At 41.9% G+C, this 23,238-nt stretch overlaps 2 protein-coding genes and 1 long non-coding RNA gene across 7 annotated transcripts in view; 2 read left to right on the forward strand and 1 right to left on the reverse strand.

Annotated features, from left to right (window-relative positions):
* Positions 1-7,420, forward strand: part of mbd3b (methyl-CpG binding domain protein 3b) — a 12,903-nt gene extending 5,483 nt beyond the window's left edge. For 3 of the 5 annotated variants that reach the window (XM_083559416.1, XM_083559418.1, XM_083559415.1), the window contains 5 exons: positions 241-378; positions 2,026-2,116; positions 2,204-2,381; positions 4,921-5,073; positions 6,169-7,420. In XM_083559416.1, the coding sequence (XP_083415542.1) occupies positions 241-378; positions 2,026-2,116; positions 2,204-2,381; positions 4,921-5,068 (555 nt within the window). In that variant the 3' untranslated portion in view covers positions 5,069-5,073; positions 6,169-7,420. The remainder of the gene's footprint in view (positions 1-240; positions 379-2,025; positions 2,117-2,203; positions 2,382-4,920; positions 5,074-6,168) is intronic. The other 2 variants (XM_083559419.1, XM_083559417.1) reach the window with 1 other exon arrangement.
* Positions 2,590-4,914, reverse strand: LOC310736107. Its single transcript, XR_014536444.1, has 2 exons — positions 3,758-4,914; positions 2,590-3,721 (listed from the first exon to the last, which is right to left on the reverse strand). It is a non-coding gene; the product is annotated as an uncharacterized lncRNA (long non-coding RNA).
* A 273-nt stretch (positions 7,421-7,693) lies between the features above and the next one.
* Positions 7,694-23,238, forward strand: part of LOC310735819 (unconventional myosin-Va) — a 30,594-nt gene continuing 15,049 nt past the window's right edge. Inside the window, exons 1-16 of the mRNA XM_083558991.1 lie at positions 7,694-7,776; positions 9,322-9,432; positions 10,565-10,730; positions 11,633-11,777; positions 12,179-12,335; positions 12,421-12,564; positions 14,625-14,706; positions 14,811-14,918; positions 15,012-15,124; positions 15,644-15,912; positions 15,993-16,074; positions 16,189-16,329; positions 16,421-16,546; positions 17,337-17,420; positions 17,520-17,746; positions 21,658-21,744. Coding sequence (XP_083415117.1) covers positions 7,750-7,776; positions 9,322-9,432; positions 10,565-10,730; positions 11,633-11,777; positions 12,179-12,335; positions 12,421-12,564; positions 14,625-14,706; positions 14,811-14,918; positions 15,012-15,124; positions 15,644-15,912; positions 15,993-16,074; positions 16,189-16,329; positions 16,421-16,546; positions 17,337-17,420; positions 17,520-17,746; positions 21,658-21,744 — 2,069 coding nt within the window. The 5' untranslated portion in view covers positions 7,694-7,749. The remainder of the gene's footprint in view (positions 7,777-9,321; positions 9,433-10,564; positions 10,731-11,632; positions 11,778-12,178; positions 12,336-12,420; positions 12,565-14,624; positions 14,707-14,810; positions 14,919-15,011; positions 15,125-15,643; positions 15,913-15,992; positions 16,075-16,188; positions 16,330-16,420; positions 16,547-17,336; positions 17,421-17,519; positions 17,747-21,657; positions 21,745-23,238) is intronic.

Genomic DNA, 23,238 nt, shown 5'->3' on the forward strand with positions numbered 1-23,238 from the left:
GCGAATGAGGGCTGGGGGGGGTTTACTTTGTAAGAGACCACGCCCCTTTAAGGATAAAAATACATTATCACAATCGTGCACAATGGTTTTATCCTTCAGTTTGTCTCCTTTAATAATGAATCTGAATATCTTGTTGTTTATACACAAAAATCAAAGGAAAAAAGGGTCACACTGTCCATCCAAAACTCCTGGTGGTGTTTGAATATGAAACTTTGATCCTGTATTGTGTATGTGCTGTAGGGAAAACCCGACCTGAACACGTCTCTCCCGGTGCGACAGACAGCCTCAATCTTCAAACAACCTGTCACCAAAGTCACCAACCATCCCAGCAACAAAGTCAAAACAGATCCACAAAAAGCCGTAGACCAGCCAAGACAGGTACGCCCCCTGTGGGACTTGTTTTGTTAGAGAACAAACAATTCACTGATCATACACTGTATATAATCAATTCCAAAAATATTAGGACACTGTGTAAAATGTAAATCTCATAAATCCTTATTTTATTCACAATAGAACATAGAAAACATCAAATGTTTAAACTGAGAATACGTCATTTTAAGAGAAAACAAGGTCTGAATGTACTGGTGGTAAAACGTCTCAAAAAAGTTAGAACATGGCCATGTTTCTCACTGTGTAGCATCATGTCTTCATCATGTCTTCTGGGAACTGAGTAGAGCAGTTGCTGAAGGTTCGGGAGAGGAATGTTGTTCCATATGTGTCTGATAAAGGATTCTAGCTGCTCAACAGTTCTAAATTTCCTTTGTTGTGTTTTTCGTTTCATGATGCGCCAAATGTTTTCGAATGTTGAGGTTTGCAAATCTGTTTTTATTTACATTTTACACAGTGTGACAACTTTTTGGAGAAATGGGGTTGTATGAATAAGTATATGCAAATGTAATTTGTTCTTCTCCTGGACTTGCATTTCTCATTCTTGTACAAACTTTTTAGTCTACCATATTTTTCGGACTATAAGCCGCTACTTTTTTCCCACGTTTCGAACCCTGTGGCTTAAACAACAAAGCGGTTAATTTATGAGTTTTTCCTGGGTTTTTCCCGGTTTCACAAACTTCAAGCCAAAAAACTGAACCCCAAAACATTAGACCAATGAAATTTCCGAACGGAAACAAAAAAACGCACCTCACCTGTGTTCTGAGCTGCACGGCATCAGGAGAAATTTTTTTTTTTAAATGCACGACGATGCCAAAAGATAAACTCCCGAGAGAAATAGTTGTGAAAGGAAGGAGGAAGACAGTGAACAATGTCTTTCTTGGTCGGTTACTGTTTAGATACAAGCCGTTGTAACGCGTTGAGTCTGGGTGAAGGGAGGAGCTCGCTAACTCCAGTTACAACAGAAATCATATAACCACAGACAGGTTTCCAAAACAGCAGTCGTAACAGCGTTATGAGTTAGTCAAAGAAACTTAGAAATGATCATCAGAAAATAATAAGGACATATTCCTCGGTCTTGCACACATGCAGTAATACCGGAAAAAATGCAGTGCCAGTCTTTTTCCAAAATACCGCTATGATCCTAAAGGAAGCGCAACATATTTCACCCCGTTACACCGTGTGTAACGTGTCTTTTTTTAAAGCCTGTGTAAAGTACATTAATGTAGACACCTGCGGCTTATAGACAGGTGCGGCGTATTTATGTTATAAATAAAAATATTTGTAAAGTTCTGTGGGTACAGCTTATATATGGGTGCACTTTATAGTCCGGAAATTACGGTAATTATAGGATATAACGAAATGCTATAGATATGAAGAACAATTAAAAATAAATGCTCACAAGCTGTAATTTGTGCAAAAATCACGTTTGTCAACTTCTTGTTTTGTAAACAGTAAATCTGATGAGATTAGATCCTTTTCCATGTATTACAGTATCATTTATTTGTAATGCATGAGATTATTCTTTTTCTGATCTTTTAAACGAGAAATAATTTTGCGGCTGATCTGATCTTATCGATCCGTGTGATTCTAATTTATACATAATCATTACTAGAAATTACATTTTTCTTCCTGCAGTTGTTTTGGGAGAAGAAGCTGAGCGGACTTAATGCATATGACATCGCAGAGGAGTTGGTGAAAACCATGGACCTACCCAAAGGTCTGCAGGGTACGACCTCGGTCACGATGTTAACGTTTTTTACACGAAGGAAAAAAGGCGCAAAACATAATACGAGGTGGCTGTGGTCTTCTGCAGGAGTAGGTCCCGGGTGCACGGACAAGACTTTGCTGTCTGCGATTGCAAGCGCCCTGCACACCAGCTCCGCTCCCATCACAGGCCAGCTGTCGGCAGCTGTGGAGAAGAACCCAGGAGTGTGGCTGAACACGACCCAGCCGCTCTGCAAGGCTTTCATTGTTACAGACGAGGACATCAGGTGAGATGTCTAGAAGTTACTCCAACTTACGTCAGGTGATCAAGAGATCCAGTCCTGCCCTTATTTAAATATACATGAAAGGTCAAAAGTATTGGGACACAATACTTTACTAACACCCTTGTAGCTGAATAAATCTCCACAAAATCTAGTGGAACATCTCAGAAGGTCTAATGCAGTAATGAATTCAAACACGTTTCTAAAAAAAATATTTTATGATAATATCGTCAAATACCCTCCAATTATAATTGAGCCAGAAAACTCATTGCAATTGGGACATTGTTTCTTAAAATTATCTATACGAGCAAAAGTTTGTGGACACCTGAGCATAAGATTGATATGTGCTTTTAAACCGTCACATTCCACATTTATTCTCCATTTACTGTTATGATCTACTGGAAAGATGTTCCACTGGCAGAGTGCTCAGGGAATGTGCAGAACAGCTAGCAGATGTCTTTTCGGACATCTTCAACATCTCCCTGAGCAGCGCCATTGTTTCTATCTTGCCCTCACCCACCTGGACAACAAGGACACGTACGTACGATTGCTGTTCATAGACTTCAGCGCAGCATCTGATTGAGAAGTTGAGCCTACTGGGCCTGAACACCTCCCTCTGTAACTGGATCCCAGACTGGGAGACCTCAGTCAGTCCGGATCGGGAACAGCATCCCCAGCACCACCACACTGAGCACTGGGGCCCCTCAGGGCTGTGTGCTCAGCCCACTGCTGTTCACTGTGTAGCAATGCACAGCTCGAACCACAACGTCAAGTTCGCCGATGACACGACCGTGGTGGATCTCATCAGCAAGAACTACGAGTCAGCATACAGAGAGGAGGTGGAACAGTTACCAGCCTGGTGTGGAGCAAACAACCTGTCTTTGAACATTGACAAAACCAAAGAGATGGTTGTGGACTTCAGGAGAGCATAAAGCGGCCATTCTCCATCGATGGATCCTCAGTAGAGACCGTTAAGAGCACCAACTCTTTGGTGTTCATCTGGCGGATATCCTCACCTGGTCACTCAACACCAGCTCCATCACCAAGAAAGCCCAGCAGCGTCTCTACTTCATGAGAAGGCTGAGGAAAGCTCATCTCCCTCCCCCCATCCTGACCATGTTCTACAGAGGGACCATTGAGAGCATCCTGAGCAACTGCATTACTGCCTGGTTTGGGAACTGCACCGTCTCGGATCGCAAGACCCTACAGAGGGTAGTGAGGACGGCTGAGAAGATCATCGGAGTCTCTCTCCCCTCTATCACGGACATTTACACCACAAGCTGCATCCGCAAAGCCAACAGCATTGTGGATTACCACACACACACCCACACACCCCTCACACACACCTGCCACACACACATACACACACCCCTCACACACACCTGCCACACACACCTGTCACACACACCCCCCACACCCACCCCTCACACACACCTACCATCAGGAAAGCAGTTCCCGAAGCATTCGGGCCTCACATCCAGACTGTGCAACATCTTTTTCCCGCAAGTCATTAGGCTTCTCAACACAGAACTGAACTAAAACTCACACACACACACACACACACACACACACACACACACACACACACACACACACACACACACACACACACACACACTCAACTGTGTGTTACTGAAATGTACAACCTGAACTCAACACACTCTCATAAATCATCTCAATCCATTCCACTATCATTTATTTATTATTTATACTGAACCATATTACACTGTTTACATGCTGTTTTTTTTTTTTTTTTGCACGTCTTCACTGCTGCTGCTGTTTCTACACTGCATTGTGTTTATAAACTCATTGTTTATAGTATTTTATAGTTCTCTTTGCACAGTATTGTTTATTCAGAGTATACAGCAAGTTTACTGGTCGGCGCTCTCTTGTGTTATGTGTATTTGTCCCACACTGTCTTGTGTTTTTCGTCTGCACTGTTTTCCGTCTGCACTGTTTTCCGTCTGCACTGTTTTCCGTCTGCACTGTTTTCCGTCTGCACTGTTTTTTGTCTGGACTGTTTTCCGTCTGCACTGTTTTCCGTCTGCACTGTTTTCCGTCTGCACTGTTTTCCGTCTGCACTGTTTTTTGTCTGCACTGTTTTCCGTCTGCACTGTTTTCCGTCTGCACTGTTTTCCGTCTGCACTGTTTTCCGTCTGCACTGTTTTTCGTCTGCACTGTTTTTCGTCTGCACTGTTTTCCGTCTGCACTGTTTTCCGTCTGCACTGTTTTTCGTCTGCACTGTTTTTCGTCTGCACTGTTTTCCGTCTGCACTGTTTTCCGTCTGCACTGTTTGCACTCGGTTTCACTCGATGAACTTTATGTAGCTTTATGTTGTGTGTTGTAGCTCTATGTTGTTTAGTGTAGCACCAGGGTTCTGCAGGAACGTTTTTATCGTGTACTACTGTGCATAGTAGAAATGACAATAAAAGTCTCTTGACTCGACTTGTTGTGTGTTCGCACGTAACAGATGGATATTTAGAAGTAAAATAACGTCCTTGTATAAATTGTATGTTTGGTTTTTGTGTGGTGTTTGGCGGATAAGGAAACAGGAGGAGCTGGTGTACAATGTGAGGAAGCGTCTGGAGGAGGCTCTCATGGCCGACATGTTGGCTCACGTAGAGGAGGCTTCCAGCGGTGAAGAAGCACTTAAGGATGAGGGAAACTGCCATGATGATAAGGAGGAGGTATAGCGAAGGTGAGGACACACGCAGCTCTCACTGACAAATACTAACGCAACAAAGCAGGAAATTCTGGATTCTCAATTCACTATTTTATACTGTATGGACACACGTTTGTGGACTGATTGGTAAGATTTTGAACATCCTGTTCCACATTTAGTCTCCATTTACTATTATAATAAGCTCCACTCTTCTGGAAAACTGTTTCACTAGATTTTAGAGTGTGCTGGAAGGGTGTTAGTAAAATCAGGTACTGATCTAGGTGACGTGACTGATGGATGGATGGAAGGAAGGAGGGAAGGATAGATGGATGGATGGAAGCAAGGAAGGATGGATGGATGTATGGATGGAAGGATTGAAGGATGATGGATGGACGGAAGGATAGATGAACATAGAATTGGAAGAAAGGATGGATGGATAAAAGGTTGGATGGATGAATGAAAGCAAGGAAGAATGGATGGATGGATGAACGTGAGAAAAGAAGGATGGATGGAAGGAAGGATTGCCGAACGGATGAAAGGAAGGAAGGAAGGATGGATGGATGGAAGTATGAATGGATGAATGGAAGGAAGGATGGATTGAAGAATGGATGGACGGATGGATGGAATGGAGGATGAATGGAAGGAAGGAAGGATAAATGAACGGAAGGATGCATGGGTAGATGGAAGGAAGGAAGGGAGGAAGAAAGGATGGATGGATGGACAGATGGATGGAAGGATGGATGGAAGGATGGGTTGAAAGAAGGATGGATGTATGGATGGATGGATGGATGAATGGAAGGACGGATGGATGGAAAGAAGGATGGATGGATAGATGGATGGATGGATGGAATAGAGGATGAATGGAAGGAAGGAAGGATAAATGAAAGGAAGGATGCATGGGTAGATGGAAGGAAGGATGGATGGATGGATGGATGAATGGAAGGATGGATGGATGGAAAGAAGGATGGATGGATAGATGGATGGATGGATGGATAGCACAAAGTACTTACTAAAAGGGCACCAATTTGTGGCATAGATACATAATCTAATTAACAGAGAAGAAGAAGATTTATGTAATGATATAAAGCATTATGGTGATAGATGACTGTCTCTCGATCTTCTCCCATGTAGGGCAGCAGTACATGTCTAAAACTACCTGCATACAACTCTATCAACTCCACCATCTAACGAGGACCAGAGACCAAACCTTCCTGCTCCAACTTCTTCACCAAGATGCTCGAGTCCTGCTATGAAGAACATAATCCAAACCCACTGCCTGGGATTCTTTTCAGGACTGTCAGTTTGGCATTGTTTAGATTTTTATTGTGTATATGAACAAAGCGTTTGCAGATTCTAGAGCTGAAAGTGGCACTTCCACGTGATTGGGTTGTGTCTGGAGGAGTGATGTGACAATCGGGTGAAAACTTCCATCCTCCTGTTTTCTAGAGTATAGAGGTTTTATGATGCAGGATCCTGGGATATGATGAAAAGGATGTAGTTAGTGCTGTACAGTATCGAGAACCACCAAAGGAACCACGTGATGTTTGATACATTCATTCATCGAGTCCTTAAAATCCCAATCATTTTAAAGAACCTTGGAACCTCAGCTAACTGAATCCGACATTAACATTAGGAGTCATGCACTAATGGACAAAAAGTATCGGGACACCTGACTTTTCCAGGCGTACTCTATATGGTTCCAAACCAAAGTTAAATGCATGAAATTTTCCCTCTGCATGAAATTTGCTCCAGCAAGCCAACTCCATGAAGATATATACTTTACATGGTTTGGAGTGGAAGATCTCCTGCTATAGAGCTCCAACCTTATTAGGATGAATGTGAGAGCTGACTGCACCCCAGGAACCTCCTCACCTTCTCACCTAGATGAGTCCAGTCACAAAATCTAGTGGATCATTTTCCTCAAAGATTAAAGATAATTATAAAAGTAAATGGAGACTAAAGGTGGACTGGGATGTTCCAAAAGAAGCAGATGCTCAGGTGTCCACAAACTTTTGTCCATACAGTGTAGGTTCCTGATCATTCATTCAGTATAAAATGTGGTGTTGGTGTTGATAAGTTCAGTATTCGATTCTTTGATTTTGTACATTTCTTTGCTTATATTGGTGTTTTGACCTCATAAACGTTTTTCTCGCGCACAAAAGAGGTTCAGTCTGGAGTCACATGACAACGCAGTTTTTCCACAATGAACTGGATTCAAATACGAATTCAGGTGTGAACGCTGATTCTGTATTATGAAAAAATAAACCCAGTTGCTGTTTTTGGATGAACGCACAGGTTGGATCTTGAATATATGTAAATGTTATGGTTTGAACGTGTTGAAATTTGTTGATTTCTACGCAGTAAAGTGTTTCTGTGTGTTTGACGATTGTCTCCTTTGTCATTTGACCCGTGAATCATGATGCATTTTATGGACCCCGAATGAGATCTTTAAACCGTAATGACTGCAACGATGCGACGGAATGAAGCCTTGCTGTCCCTCCCAGTGCCCTCGTGAAGTTTAACCGTTAACTTGCCATTAAAGTTATGATGCCTTCCTTCCACGCCGGAGCAAAGTGCACAGGACCTGGTGACTGAGGGAGTTCGAGACGCAGCAGTGTTTGTGTCACTGGTGAATTATTCGTTTTTGTTTTTCATACATTTTAAACTTCTTCTCGTCTCCATTACCTCGTTAAGCATATAATCCTGGTTAATATGGCGTCTCCTGAACTCTACACGAAGGTAAGAATCTGCTGGATGTACAGGTCCTGGATGTACTTCCATCTCTTCAGATGGTAATAGCCAGTAGTGTGGAGGTTCTTTCATTTCCCAATTTGTTCTTCAGTGAGGAAACCTTGACGGTTTATTATGTGGGTTTATTATGTGGGGTGGTTTTGGAGACAAGGTGAGGGAGGTGAGATTGAGATGGTTTGGACATGTGCAGAGGAGGGACATGGGGTATATCAGTAGAAGAATGCTGATGATGGAGCCACCAGGAAGGAGGAAAAGAGGAAGACCAATGAGGAGGTTTATGGATGTGGTGAGGGAAGACATGCAGGTGGTTGGGGTGAAAGAGGCAGATGTAGAGGACAGGGGGGGTGTGGAGACGGATGATCCGCTGTGACGCCCCCTAATAGGAGAAGCTGAAAGAAGAAGAAGAAGATTATGTGGGGTGGTGGGTGTTGGTTGAATTTGATTGAAGAGGAATGAATGACTGGTGTTAATGTTTAATTTATAAGAGCTGAATTTGTGCTGATGTAAGAGAAATGCTGTGACTGGGTGACTGAGTCGGGAAACACGTATACAGGAACAGAGCCGATATTTCAGCTGAATATTTACTGTTTAGGAAACTACAGTGAAAATATTCTTCTGGGTCCTACACAACAAACTCAATAATAAAACGAAGATGTGTGAAGATTTTCTTTCTTTCTTTCTTTCTTTCTTTCTTTCTTTCTTTCTTTCTTTCTTTCTTTCTTTCTTTCTTTCTTTCTTTCTTTCTTTCTTTCTTTCTTTCTTTCATGTGAGATCTTGTGATTTCTTTCTTTCTTTCTTTCTTTCTTTCTTTCTTTCTTTCTTTCTTTCTTTCTTTCTTTCTTTCTTTCTTTCTTTCTTTCTTTCTTTTGAGATCTTGTGATTTCTTTCTTTCTTTCTTTCTTTCTTTCTTTCTTTCTTTCTTTCTTTCTTTCTTTCTTTCTTTCTTTCTTTCTTTCTTTCTTTCTTTCTTTTGAGATCTTGTGATTTCTTTCTTTCTTTCTTTCTTTCTTTCTTTCTTTCTTTCTTTCTTTCTTTTGAGATCTTGTGATTTCTTTCTTTCTTTCTTTCTTTCTTTCTTTCTTTCTTTCTTTCTTTCTTTCTTTCTTTCTTGTGATTTCTTTCTTTCTTTCTTTCTTTCTTTCTTTCTTTCTTTCTTTCTTTCTGTCTGTCTGTCTGTCTGTCTGTCTGTCTGTCTGATGCAGTTCAGTAGGATGGAGGTGCTGTGACTGGGAAGGTGGTTCCATGATAGATGTCACTCCAGACGACTCGTTGCAACAAAAAGTTCTATTTGGACTCAGATCTTTCTTTCACTCATTCACTGTCCAATTCTTGTGTGTTTTTACAGAGTTTGTTGCATAGAAACTAAAACAAACCTGCATGATTTGCAAAAGCCCCTGTATTCTCCAGCCTTTTCTAAACTATGATATGAATACACTCATTTTCCATAAGATTGATGATGTAATTGCTGGTGAAGAATGTGGTGTGAGCTCTCACTGGTTCTTATACCACAAGCGTGAAATGTTCTGTTCCAAGGAAGCGTGTGTGTGGGTGCCAGATTCTGAAGAGGTGTGGGTGTGTGCTCAGCTCGAACAGGACTACCAACCTGGAGATCAACAGCTCACACTGAAGCTCAGCAATCGCACAGTGAGATCACACACACACACACACGCACGCACGCACGCACACGCACACGCACACGCACAAACCTATTGAACATACATGACTGAACCCCAGGAGTCCTCACTTTTTCACCTACATCACTACCAGACTTTACTAACACCCTTGTGGCTGAATAAATCTCCACAAATCTCCATGCAGTCTCCACAAAATATAGTGGAACATCTTCTCAGAAGAGTGGAGGTTCATATAGGAGCAAAGAGGGACTAAATGTGGTATGGGATGTTCAGAGAGAATCCCACTATTTGTATGCCAAATACTTTTGGCCATTTGGTGTATGAGGTTTTTTTATAGATAAACATCCGTATGGTTAAATGAATCTCCACAAATCTCCACAAAATGCAGTGGAATCTACCCTAAAGAGTGGAGCTCATTATAAAAGCAAATGGAGACTAAATGTGATGTTTAAAAAGGAAGCACAAAACAATCTTATCGTCAAACCTTATCTCATACAGTGTCAGTCATTACTGTAGAATGAATAGTGACTCATCTTCTTGTTTCATGACATCAAAATGGTTCAAATTTACATTTTTTTTTCCCACACATAAAAAAGTTCTTGTCTCAGACCTAAATAAACCCCACAGACAAACACGGGTGAGTTACTGATAAAGTCATGAAGCCGTATTACAATAAATCTAAAAATACTCCTGAGCGGCATGGTGGGACATCGGCAGCATTCCTGCATCATGACTCTAGGACTTCGTGGTAACTTTGAGACTGGGATACTGTGTGTATGAGGATTCTGTTCAGGTTCTTCCTGTGTCCCTGTTGGTTTCCTCGAGGTTCTCCAGTTTCCCTCCCCCTTTAAAAATGTCCTCAGCAGGATTGTATATGAAATTGATCTAGGTGTGAATATGTGCGTGATGCCCTTTGACATCCATGACATCCAAGCTGCATTCCTGTGTATTAAGTGATAGTCCTTTAGATCCATGACGACCCTGAGCAGAATAACGGAATGACCGAAGATGAATAAAAGAACGCATGGATTATATAGTGCACAGTGTAGCACTATATTCCTGGGGTGTAGCAAGGAACGCTTGGCCCGCAACCAACCACACCAGCCCCACTAACGATTGCCCCGGTTATTCCCTCTTTGCAGGTGCAGTACCCTGTGGCGCCCCCTGCTGGTTTGCCCCCTCTGGGAAACCCGGATATACTGGAGGGTGAAAACGACCTGACAGCGCTCACATTCCTGCACGAGCCTGCCGTGCTGCACAACCTGCGTGTGCGCTTTCTTCACTACAACAGCATCTACACTTACTGCGGTGCATGACCACACACACACACACACACACACACACACACACACACACACCAACGATTACAATCCAATTCAGACGGTTACAAAAAACAATGCCTTCTACAGCCAGTGCTCTATATTCTGGTATAAAAGGGAATAAAGTTCAAGTTCTCAATCTTCTTCTTCTTCTATCGGCTGCTCCCATTAGGGGTCTCCACAGCGGATCATCCGTCTCCATACCCCCCTGTCCTCTACACCAAAACGTCCTACATGCGCTGTCCCTCTAATAAACTCATTTCTAATCCTGTCCATCGTCGTTACTCCCAACGAAAACCTCAACATCTTCAGCTCTGCTACCTCCAGCTCCACCTCCTGTCTTTTACTCAATGCCACTGTCTCTAATCCATACAACATCTCAGGTCTCACCACAGTCCTATAAACTTTCCCTTTCACTCTCACAGATACTCTTCTATCACAAATCACTCCTGCTATCACTCTTCTCCACCCACTCCACCCTGCCTGCACTCTTTTCTTCACTTCTCTAACACACTCTCCATTACTTTGCACTGTTGACCCCAGGTACCTGAACTCCTCCACCTTCTCCACCTCTTCTCCCTGCAACTGCACCACTCCACTGCCCTCCCTCTCATTCACACACATGTACTTTGTCTTACTCCTACTGACTTTCATTCCCCTTCTCTCCAGCGTGTACCTCCACCTCTCCAGGCTCTTCTGCACCTGCTCACTATCAAGTTCTCGAAATGATCCATTATTTCTGAAAATACTATATTTGTACAGGTCTATGGGTCTGAGGGTGGAGGGTCTCAAGTGTGCCTCTGAAAAAAATTAAATAAAAGGGTATAGGATGGAGTCCTTCCTGCCTGAAGCATAAACTTGTTCATGTCCTTCCTTCTCTGTATGATTTAGGAATAGTTTTAGTGGCCCTGAACCCATATGAGCAGCTGCCCATCTATGGAGAAGAGGTGATTGATGCATACAGCGGACAAGACATGGCTGATATCGACCCTCATATCTTCTCCATAGCAGAAGATGCCTATCGTACCATGAGCAGGTCAGTAGGAATTGCAGGGATGGAAAGTGTGAATGGTAAAGTATGAGATCATTGTCCTTACTTTCTTCAGAAATGAGTTGTCATCTGGATATATAGCACAAAATTGTATATATATGAAATAATATTTTATAATATGTTATAAAAAGAAAAAAATATAAAAAAAGAAAATAGAATAAATCTAATTAATGCAATACACTTTTATTATATTGGTTAAATTGAGTAATTGATTAAATTGGCACAAATTTAATTGATTAATTAAATATCTTCATTCCCTCTATCCTGCATTCAATCCCCCTTTCGATATGTGGAATTGTTACGATTATTTCCTATGTACCCAATTTTAATTTAAATAATAATAATAATAAAATAAATAAATAAATAAATAAGGAATTATTTTACAGGGAGGAGAAAAACCAGTCCATTATCATTAGTGGTGAGTCAGGATCTGGGAAAACCGTCTCTGCAAAGTTCACCATGCGCTACTTCGCCGTGGTTGGAGGAGCAGCTCGGCAGACCAGCGTGGAGGAGAAAGTCTTAGCCTCCAATCCCATCATGGAGGTCGTATGGCATCTTGTGTTCTGTTTTTATGAATGAACTTTCGTTTCTGCCAGAGTATTAAAATATACAACGTTTTGTCTTGAAGGCCATCGGGAATGCTAAAACTACTCGCAATGATAACAGCAGCAGGTTCGGGAAGTATATCGAGATTGGCTTTGGATCTAAAGGAGATATAATCGGAGCACACATGAGGACCTACCTCCTGGAGAAATCTAGAGTTGTTTTTCAGGTACCTTTAATTTCACTACAACTGCGTACTACGTATACATCACACAAACAAACGTTTGTGGACACCTGAGGATAAGAACAGTATGGTCCTTTTTAACATTCTATTCTACATTTAGTCCACATTAAGTGCTCGTTTTATATCCTTCACTCTTCTAGGAAGATGTTCCACTAGATTTTGTGAAGATTTGTGAAGATTCATTGAGCTACAAGGGTGTTAGTAAAGTCAGGTACTGACGTAGGAGAGAAAGTGAGGAGCCCTGGGGTGCGGTCAGCCTCACTTTTCAGTGTGGTCTATAGGTTTATAACAGGAGAGCTTCCATTCCAACCCTGGTAAAGCAGATCTTCATGGAGCTGGCTTTGTGCACAGGGGCATTGTCATGCTGGAACAGGTTTGGATCTACTATTGCATCCAAATACTTCCCATTCAATTGAGTGTACAACTTTGTGTTTAAAAGAAGAACCACATATGGTTGGAAAATGCGGGTGTCCCAATACTTTTGGCAATATAATACAAATTCAAATTGTATTTGTCACATACACATTTATACAGAAGTATGACATATAGTAATATATATATATATATACACACATACTAGAAAAAAAAGTATATATATATGTATATACACATACATTGTGATTGTCATTAATGTGTCCATGTGCTGGTATAAAAATGTAAACGTGAAAAGGTATAAAGTGACGCTGTGCTCGTCCAGTCCAGAGTTACAGCGGCTCGGTCCAGAGATAAAGTTTATCCACTAGTGTAAGTAATACAGATAATAGTGAATAATTGTAAATAATGATTGTGCCGTGAAGGAAGTAGATGCAGAGAGAAATTCAGGTGCTTGTTCCTGGGTGTTTCCTGGTTTAAACCTGTGGGAAGAAGCTCCTCCTCATTCTCTCTGTGTTTGCTTTCAAGGAGCGGAAGCGCTTTCCTAAACATAACAGAAAAAAAGAGTCCATTGTTGGGATGGCTGAGGTCCTTCACAATATTCCTGGTTCTGGTCCAGCACCGCGTGCTGTAGATGTCCTGCAGGTCAGGGAGCTCGGTGCGCATGGTACGTTCAGCTGACAGCACCACCCTTTGGAGGGCTCGTCTGTCCTGCATGGTGATGTTCCCAAACCAAGAAGTGATGCTACCTGTCAGGACACTCAGTGGTGCAGGTGTAGAAAGTCTTTAGCACCTATGAGAGTCCTTAGGCATCTCAGATAGTACAGATGCAGTCAAGCTTCTTCACCTGAGTGTTGATGTGACAGGTCCAAGACAGGTTCTGTGTGATGTAAACAACTCGGTACCAGAAACTGTCCCGTTGATGTTCAGCGGTTGGTATGACTGCTCCTGCTTCTTGCTAAAGTCCACTATCAAGTCCTTAGTCTTGCTGACATTCAGGAGAAGATTGTTCTCCTGGCACCATCTCAAATCAGCAAACCTGATGCTGGTGGTGGATTTGGAAGTGGCCACACAGTCATGTGTGTACAGTGAGTACAGCAGGGGGCTCAGAACACAACCCTGAGGAGCTCCAGTGCTGAGGGTGTGTTTGCTTACCCATACAGGGTCTGTCAGTCAGGAAGTTAAAGATCCATTGACACAGCAGCTGGCTGAGTCCCAGGACCGCCAACTTGAAGGGAACGTGGAGAAAACTATGGTGTTGAACACTGAACTGTAGTCCACAAACAACATTTTTGCATAATTCCCTTTTCTGCAGTCCAGGTGGCTCATCATTGTGTGGAGAAGATGAGCAATGGCGTTCTCAGTAGAGCGGTTATGGCGGTACACAAACTCTAAAGAACTCCAGTGTGTCCGGTAATAAGGCTATGATGAAGTCTCTGACCAGTCTTTCAAAGCACTTCATCACTACTGAGGTCAGGGCTACAGGGCAGTAGTCAGTGAGGCAGGTGGGCTGGGGTTTCTTCGGGACAGGAACAATAGTGGTCTGTTCGAAGCATGAGGGGACAACAGACTGTTCCAGGGAGAGGTTGAATATCTCAGTGAGTATTTCAGTATCCTCCATGACTGTTTATTATCATTTTTTGTTTAGTTTTTTGGTTTCCTGTGACTTTTAGGCCCCAGAAGAAAGAAACTATCACATTTTCTACCAGCTTTGTGCCTCCAGAGATCTACCAGAGCTGCGGTCACTCAAACTTAGTAAGCTCATAATGTTTATTAGAAAGAAAAAGCCTGTTTTTTTGCACACACATGTTATAATAGTTTTTGAAACTAACCAGCTAACGAACCCTTTCCCCCTCTAGAAACTGCAGAAAATTTTCGATACACCAACCAGGGGCAAAATATAAACATTCCAGGCACAGATGATGCCATGGAGCTGGAGAACACTCGAAATGCTTTGACTATCCTGGGTTAGACATTCACACTCATAACACACTGTCCTGACCAGTTTCTAAGTGTGATCTGATTCCATATCTGATGCCATGTCTGGTTTAACTCTGCAGGAATTTCACCCGACCAGCAGATGGAGCTCTTTCGGATTTTGGCAGGTGTCCTCCATCTTGGCAACGTTCACATCCAGGCCATTGGCAGAGGAGGCGAACGTAGCTACATCAGTGTATGAGCATAAAAACATTATCTCCTGCAAATCTCTAAAGATATACTGTTTGGCCAAAAGTTTGCCGACACCTTAGCGTAAGATATGTACGTGCTTTTTGAGAATCCTGTTCCATATTTTGTTTCCGTTAGCTCTTATAATAAGCTCCACTCTTCTGGGAAGATGTTTTAGATTTTGGAGTGTGCCTGAGGAGATGTGTGGAGATTCGGGGCGATTCGTAGAGATTCGTTCAGCCACAGAGTGGCTGGGATTCTGCTTGGATTCTGACGTTCCATTTCAGCCCAATAGGGTTGAGGTCATAGCTCTATAGCATTCTACTTAAGATCTTTCACCCCAACAACTTTTCAGGCAGATCTTCACAGAGCTGAAATCCTATACAATTGTGTGAACAACTGTACTTATGGTAGCAATTTGAGAACCATGAATGGTTGGAAAAGTCAGGTGTCCCAATACTTTTGTCATATAGTGTATATATATATATTGTTTGTCCATGTAGTGTATTGTGTGTGTATTTGCCAGATAGATGATCAACCTCTCATGGTGTTCTCCAAACTAATGGGTGTGGAAGGTCCTCAGATGGCCCAATGGCTCTGTCATCAGCGTCTAGCTGTAGGTGGGGAGCTTTTGGTGAAGCCGTTGTCAGCTCAGAAGGCTAACGAGGCACGGGATGCTTTGGCTAAACATGTGTATGACCAGCTGTTTATTTGGACTGTACAAAGACTGAACTTGGCTCTGAGGGCACACAGAGAGCAGCCTAAGACTTTTATAGGAGTGCTGGACATCTATGGGTGCGTTCAACGTTTTTTTCCTCATCAGCCACGCCGGATTTGTGCTCATTAATTAAAAGTTTATCCTTTTTTTTTTTCAGGTTTGAGACGTTTGACCGAAACAGCTTCGAGCAATTCTGCATTAATTACGCCAACGAGAAACTTCAGCAACAGTTTAACAGGGTAATTAACCCGATTCCGTGAATAAAAAATTTCATGGTGGATCTGTAAAGGAAAGTGTGCCGTGTTTTTGCTTTATCATATAATCCACAGTGAAATCTGTCTCTTTTTATGCAGCACGTATTTCAACTGGAGCAGGAGGAGTACGAGCGAGAGGAGCTTCCCTGGAACCGTATCGAGTTCAGCGATAATCAGCCCTGCATCACACTCATAGAGGGATCTCTGGGTCTCCTGGACCTTCTGGATGAGGAATGCAGAGTGAGTCGTACCGAATACTGAAGGGATTTTTCAAATAATATATCCATATCTGTCTAAATGCTGCTAAAATCTGGGATTATTCTGATGCAAGATTCCTAAAGGTTCAGATGAAAACTGGGCACGAAAACTCTACGACCAACACCTGAACCGAAGCCCTAATTTCTGTAAGCCGCGCATGTCCAACGCAGCCTTCATCGTGCTCCACTTCGCTGATATGGTTCGACAATTTCACATTTTCACTTCCTGTTTTCACTCTGATAAAAGTCGTTGCTCAGTGGATGAGATTGAGCAAGGACCTGGACCTTTAATTTCTCAGCTGTATAACATACCGTAATTTCCGGACTATAACGCGCACCCAAATATAAGCCTACACTGAAACTAATGAACTTTACACAGGCTTTAATAAAAGTCAGTGTCTGTTACACGGCTTGTATCTAAACAGTAGCCGACCAAGAAAGTCATTGTTCACTGTCTTCCTCCTTCCTTTCACAACTATTTCTCTCTGGAGTTTATCTTTTGGCATCGTCGTGCATTTAAAAATCACCATCGGTGAATCTTTTCTCTCGATGCCGTTCAGCTCAGAACACAGGTGAAGTGTGTTTTCATGCTCGGTTGTTTTCAGCGTGACGAATGATTCACATTTCCTGTAGACAGTCCGAGTGAGCGGCAGGTCAAACGTCAGAGGAACATCATCCATATTTATGATGTGGTGCGGCCCGATTCAGTGGAAGCGCATCTGATTCAATATAAAGAGTTTCATTGGTTCACCTGAACCCGTTCAGCAATTTCATTGGTCTAATGTTATGGGGTTCAGTTTTTTGGCATGAAGTTTGTGAAACCGGGAAAAACCCAGAAATAATCTATAAATTAGCCTCTTCGTTGTTCATTGTTGGTTCAAAGCGTGGGAAAAAAGTAGCGGCTTATAGTCCGGAAAATACGGTAATTATAAGTCATTCTGGATAGAAGCGTCTACCGAATGCCATAAATGTAAAGGTTTCCTCTTTCAGGTCCAGTATGAATGTGACGGGTTTATAGATAAGAATCGTGACACAATATTTGAAGAGCCCATCAATATAATGCGAGCCAGTCAGGTACATATGTGCTTTTTCTTTTTCCTTACACCATGTCTGGTTTTTGAAATAAATAAATACTGAATTAAAGAACAATCTCTTGTTTTTCTGTCTGTTCAGTCCGAGCTGGTTGCTGAGTTGTTTCAGCAGGGGTCATCTGGTGGCTCTGTGTCTGCATCGTCCCTACCTGAGAGTGCACGTGCGGGAAAACGAGCTCATCGTGAGCACAAACTCACCGTAGCCTATCAGTTCCGCCAGTCTCTACAGCTCCTGATGGACACCCTGGGCAGCACCACGCCTCACTATGTCTACTGCATCAAACCCAACGACCTCAAACAGCCTTTTATGTAGGCATTTTTTATGGTCCGTTACAACTTACAGCTTTATTATTACTCTGCGTTCACTCTGTCATCATTTTTACAGGATATAGGGAAAGCATGAGACATGTACTATAGGGACAAAAGTGTTGGGACACCCGATGTCATGAGGAAGAAACCTTGAGAGGAACCAGACTCAAAAGGGGAACCTCATCCTCATTTGGGTGATTAAAGTCTTAAAAACACTACAGAACACTGGAGAGTGAGAACTAACATGAGCACCAAAATGTAAGATTATGAGTAATGTTCTTTCTACAGTCGGTTGATGTTGTGGAACCACGAGCTACTGAGCAGCTCATAAAATAATTTAACATCTAAGATCCAACACCAACTCTTCCCTGCCAGAGCCTTTAAACATTCAGGTCCGATGTCCAAACTCTTATTGGCACTGGTACGTCTCTAGATGGTCTGGGATGTTTGCGGTTTCAACAACTACTTCTTTTAAGGTCCATAATCTTCCTGAGGTGGGACGTGACTGGGGCTGGATCAACTTTAGGATGCCTCGGGATGAGTAGAGAGAGAAAAGCAGTGGAGAGGAATTAGTGTAGCTGCTGTTCATAATATTAACAAGCACAAGTTGATAATGTGCTTCCACCTTTAGTGGACTTTACTATTCTAGAAACTACTAGAAGTCCGGAGTTTTGAGATCTCAGGGAGCGTGGCGGATTGTAGCGTGTTAAAAGACTGGAGAGATAATTGGAGATAAACCATTTAGTGTTTTGTAAGTAAGAAGCAGTAGTTTGAAGTCGATTCGAAACTTAACAGGAAGATAGTGTAGGGATGAGAAGATTGGGATTATATGGTGATATTTTCTCCACCTTGTGAGAACTCGGGCTGCTGCATTCTATACAAACTGTAGCTTGTTTATTAATGATGCAGGACATCCACCTAGTAATGCATTACAATAGTCCAGTCTGGAGGTCATGAACGCATGGACGAGGTTTTCTGCATCAGATATAGACATGTTTCTTAGCTTAGCAATATTTCTAAGGTGAAAGAAGGCTGTTTTTGTAACATGGTTGATATGATTTTAAAAAGACAATTTGCTCTAAAATAACTCCCAGGTCTTTTACTGTTGAACTAATAGTTACAGAACATCCGTCTAAATGCAGGTTGAAATGCTGGAGCTTCTGTATACTGGTTTTTGGGCCGATGAGCAAAATCTCTGTCTTATCAGAATTTAATAATAGAAAGTTATGAGTCATCCAATCTTTTAATTCTTTGATACACTCAGTTATCCGAGCCAATTGAGTGTATCGTCTGGTTTTAATGAGATATATAGCTGGGTATCATCAGCATAACAGTGGAAGCTAATCCCATGCTTTCTAATAATATTTCTAAAGGGAAGCATGTATATTGTGAAAACCAGGGGTCCTAGAACTGAACCTTGTGGCACCCCATGATTTACTAGCATTAACCTGGATAGCTCTCTATTTAAGTCTACAAAATGGTAACAATCAGACAGGTAGGATTTAAACCAGCTTAATGCCTGTCCCTGAATGCCGATGTTATTCTGTAAGCAATCTAGGAGCAGATCATTATCTACAGCAGGGGTCACCAACAGGTCGCCCGCAAGGACCGCATGAGTCGCCCGCTAGCCTTTTCTAAAAATAGCTGTTTCCTACCTTGTTAAATCATTGTTGATAATTATTACCAAACACTAGACTACCTGAGAACATTCCAGCGTCAATCAAGTCGAGCTTCTTTTGATGTATTTACAACCCTATTGTACAGTTATTGAGAAACAGCGCCTCACAGTGGTGAAGAGAAAAGTGGATTCTAAGTGGATGTTTACTGACACTGGCGGTAAACACGTGTGTCTTATATGTGGAGTAAATGTGGCTGTAATTAAGGAATTGAATCTGATAGGCAACTACGGGACAAAACATCAGGATCAGCTGAAAACCATGAATACAGAGCAGAAGATACGGAAAGTAGAAGAGTTAAAGAAGAATTTGACATTTCAGCAGATGTTTTTCACCTGAGCAAAATCACAAAGTGAAGCTGGTGTGAAAACAGAGGAGAAATCAGTCTCATCAGCCAGTTATTTACTGAGGGAGAGTTTCTGAAGAGTCAAGTCAAGTTTATTTCTATAGCGCTTTTCACAACAGACATTGTCTCAATGCAGCTTAACAGAAATCAACAGTCGAGGTGAATGGTGCATGATGAAGCTATGAGACGTCTGGTGTTTCACAGGAGATATTTTTATGGAGAGCAAAATATTTTAAGTTATTTAAAGTTTGTTTATTTATTCTGGAATAATATTCCTGTCTGTTTTTATTCATTTTTATGTTTAAAAAAACATTGTTTTAGTGTGTTCAATAAATGTTTATCCTGTTCGACCCTTGACCTAAAGTGTGCTTTGAGTTTTGCCCCCTGTGCAATTGAGTTTGACCCCCTGATATAGATAAATATCATTAATTATTAATAATAACATATAATTAAAGGTAAATTGAGTTTGGTGACCCCTGATTTATAGTGTTGAATGCAGCACTAAGATCTAGTAAAACTAACAGAGAGATGTAGTCTTGGTCTGAAGCTAAAAACAGGTCATTAGTGATTTTAACTAGAGCAGTTTCTGTGCTATGATGGAGCCTGAAACCTGACTGAAACTCTTCAAAGATATTGTTCTCTTGTAAGGTGGAACAGAACTGGGCAGCGACAATCTTTTCTAAAATCTTAGACATAAATGGGAGATTTAAAATTGGTCTGTAATTTGATAGCGTGTTTGGATCCCTATAAGGTTTCTTAATGAGGGGCTTAATAACTGCTACCTTGAGGGGTTTAGGTATGTGACCTAAAGATAGTGTGGAGTAAATAATATTGAGAAGAGGCTCACCAGCTGTATGTAACACTTCCTTTAGTAGTTTAGTTGGAATGGGATCTAACAGACATGTTGTTGATTTGGATTTGGTGCTAAGATCATGCAGATCTTCTGTCCTATACATGTAAAGCAGTGTAGTTGTGGAGTTTTAGATGAGACTGGATCACGAGATGATCTCAGAGTTTGGACCTCCACAATTGTGCTTTTAATACTTTCAATTATTTCAGTGAAGAAAGTCCTCACTAAGTAAACTGTGATGGAACACATTTTTCAGATCTCTGATTTGTAGTTAATTTAGCTACTGTACTGAAAAGGAACCTGGGATTGTTTTGGTCGTTTTCTATGAGTTTGCTCAGGTGCTCAGCTCTTGCAGCTTTTAGCGCCTCTCTGTAGCTGAGCATACTATCTTTATACGCAATTCTAAATACCTCCAATTGAGTTTTTCTCCATTTTCTCTCCAGACCTCTCCAGGTTGTTCTCCAGGCAACGCTGTCTAATGTGCTAGCGAGGATATCGTCTGTGTTTTCAGCCATTTGTTCAAGATCATTAGCATTTAGGGGTTTAGTGAGATGCTGAGGGACTTTCAACTGAACCCGTTCCAGCATGACGGTGCTCCTCTGAATAAAGATATGCTTCGCATGGGTTGCAATGGAAGATCTCAGCCCTATTGAACAGGATGAACTGTCATGCTGACTGCACCCCAGGCCACGTCACCAAACCTTCATCACTTTACTACCACCCTTGCAACTGAATGAATCTCTGCAAATCTCCACGAGCACACTCTAAAATCCAGTGGAACATCTTCCCAGGAGAGAGGAGGTTCTTATTGTAGCAAATGAGGACAAAATGTGAAATGGGATGTTCAGAAATGAACCCACCAATCAAATGCATGGGTGCCCTAATACTTTTGCCCATACAGTATTATATATTATAAAATATACATAATATTTGTGTGTGTGTGTGTGTGTGTGTGTGTGTGTGTGTGTGTGCAAGCGTCTTTGGTTTTTCAAGTGTTCTGCCTTTATATCTCGAGTAAGCTTGTCTCTCTCCGTCTCAGGTTTGATCCTAACAGAGCAGTGCAGCAGCTGCGAGCGTGTGGTGTGCTGGAGACAATCCGCATCAGCGCCGCAGGTTTTCCATCCAGGTAAGATCTTACAGTCAGCGCTCACAATCATCATGGTCAATAGGGTTGGAGCTCTATAGCAGGAGATCTTTCACTGCAACCCATGTAAAGCAGATCTTCATGGAGCTGGAACAGGTTTGGGTCTCCTAGTTCATGTGAAGGGAAAATGTCATGCTTCTGCATCCAAAGACGTCCTGCACAATTGTGTGTATGAACAGTTTGATAAAGTCAAGTCAAGTCAAGTCAAGTTTATTTGTATAGCGCTTTTCACAACAGACATTGTCTCAAAGCAGCTTTACAGAAAACAACAGTGAAGGTGAATGGTGTGCGTTTGTCCCTGATGAGCAGCCGTGGCGACAGTGGCAAGGAAAAACTCCCTTAGATGATATGAGGAAGAAACCTTGAGAGGAACCAGACTCAAAGGGGAACCCATCCTCATATGGGTGACATCAAAAGTTTGGTCATAAATCTTTCAACAATACAGAACAATTTGTGATCATCATAGATCCAGCATCAGCTTCTCCATGCCAGGGCCTTTAAACACTCGGCATCTACTTCTCCATGATCATCCATAGGTCCATAATCTTCACGAGGTGGGACGTGACTGGAGCTGGCCAAACCTCAGGAAGCCTCGGGATGGGGAGAGAAAGAGAAGCAGTGGAGAGGAATTAGCGTAGCTGCTGTTCATGATATTAACAGCACAAGTTGATAATGTGCATGTGATCAGATGTTCTGGAGCACAAGGTTGTGATGTGATGTGTGTGATGTGTGTTATGTGTAGGCTTTGCTAAAAAGATATGTTTTTAATCTGCACTTAAACTGGGAGAGTGTATCTGAACCCCGAACACTGTCAGGAAGACTATTCCAGAGTTTAGGAGCTAAATGTGAAAATGCTCTACCGCCTTTAGTGGACTTTGCTATTCTAGGAACTACTAGAAGCCCAGAGTTTTGAGATCTCAGGGAGCGTGACGGATTGTAGCGTGTTAAGAGACTGGATAGATACATGGGAGCCAAACCATTTAGTGCTTTATAAGTGAGTAGCAGTAGTTTGTAGTCTATTCGAAACTTAATAGGAAGCCAATGTAGGGACGATAAGATTGGGGTTATATGATCGTATTTTCTTGACCTAGTAAGAACTCTTGCTGCTGCATTCTGAACTAACTGAAGCTTGTTTATTAATGATGCAGGACATCCACCTAGTAATGCATTACAGTAGTCTATTCTAGAGGTCATAAACGCATGGACGAGCTTCTCTGCATCAGATATAGATAACATATTTCTTAGCTTAGAAATATTTCTAAGGTGAAAGAAGGCTGTTTTTGTAACTTGATTGATGTGATTTTTAAAAGATAAGTTGCTGTCTAAAATAACTCCCAGGTCTTTTACCGTTGAACTAGTAGTTACAGAACAACCGTCTAAATGCAGGCTGAGATGCTGGAGCTTCTGTGTACTATTTTTTGGGCCGATGAGCAAAATCTCCGTTTTATCAGGATTTAATAGCAGAAAGTTATGGGT

The sequence above is a fragment of the Silurus aristotelis genome, assembly GCF_946808225.1.
Source record: "Silurus aristotelis genome assembly, chromosome: 13".
Classification (NCBI taxonomy): Eukaryota; Metazoa; Chordata; class Actinopteri; order Siluriformes; family Siluridae; genus Silurus; species Silurus aristotelis.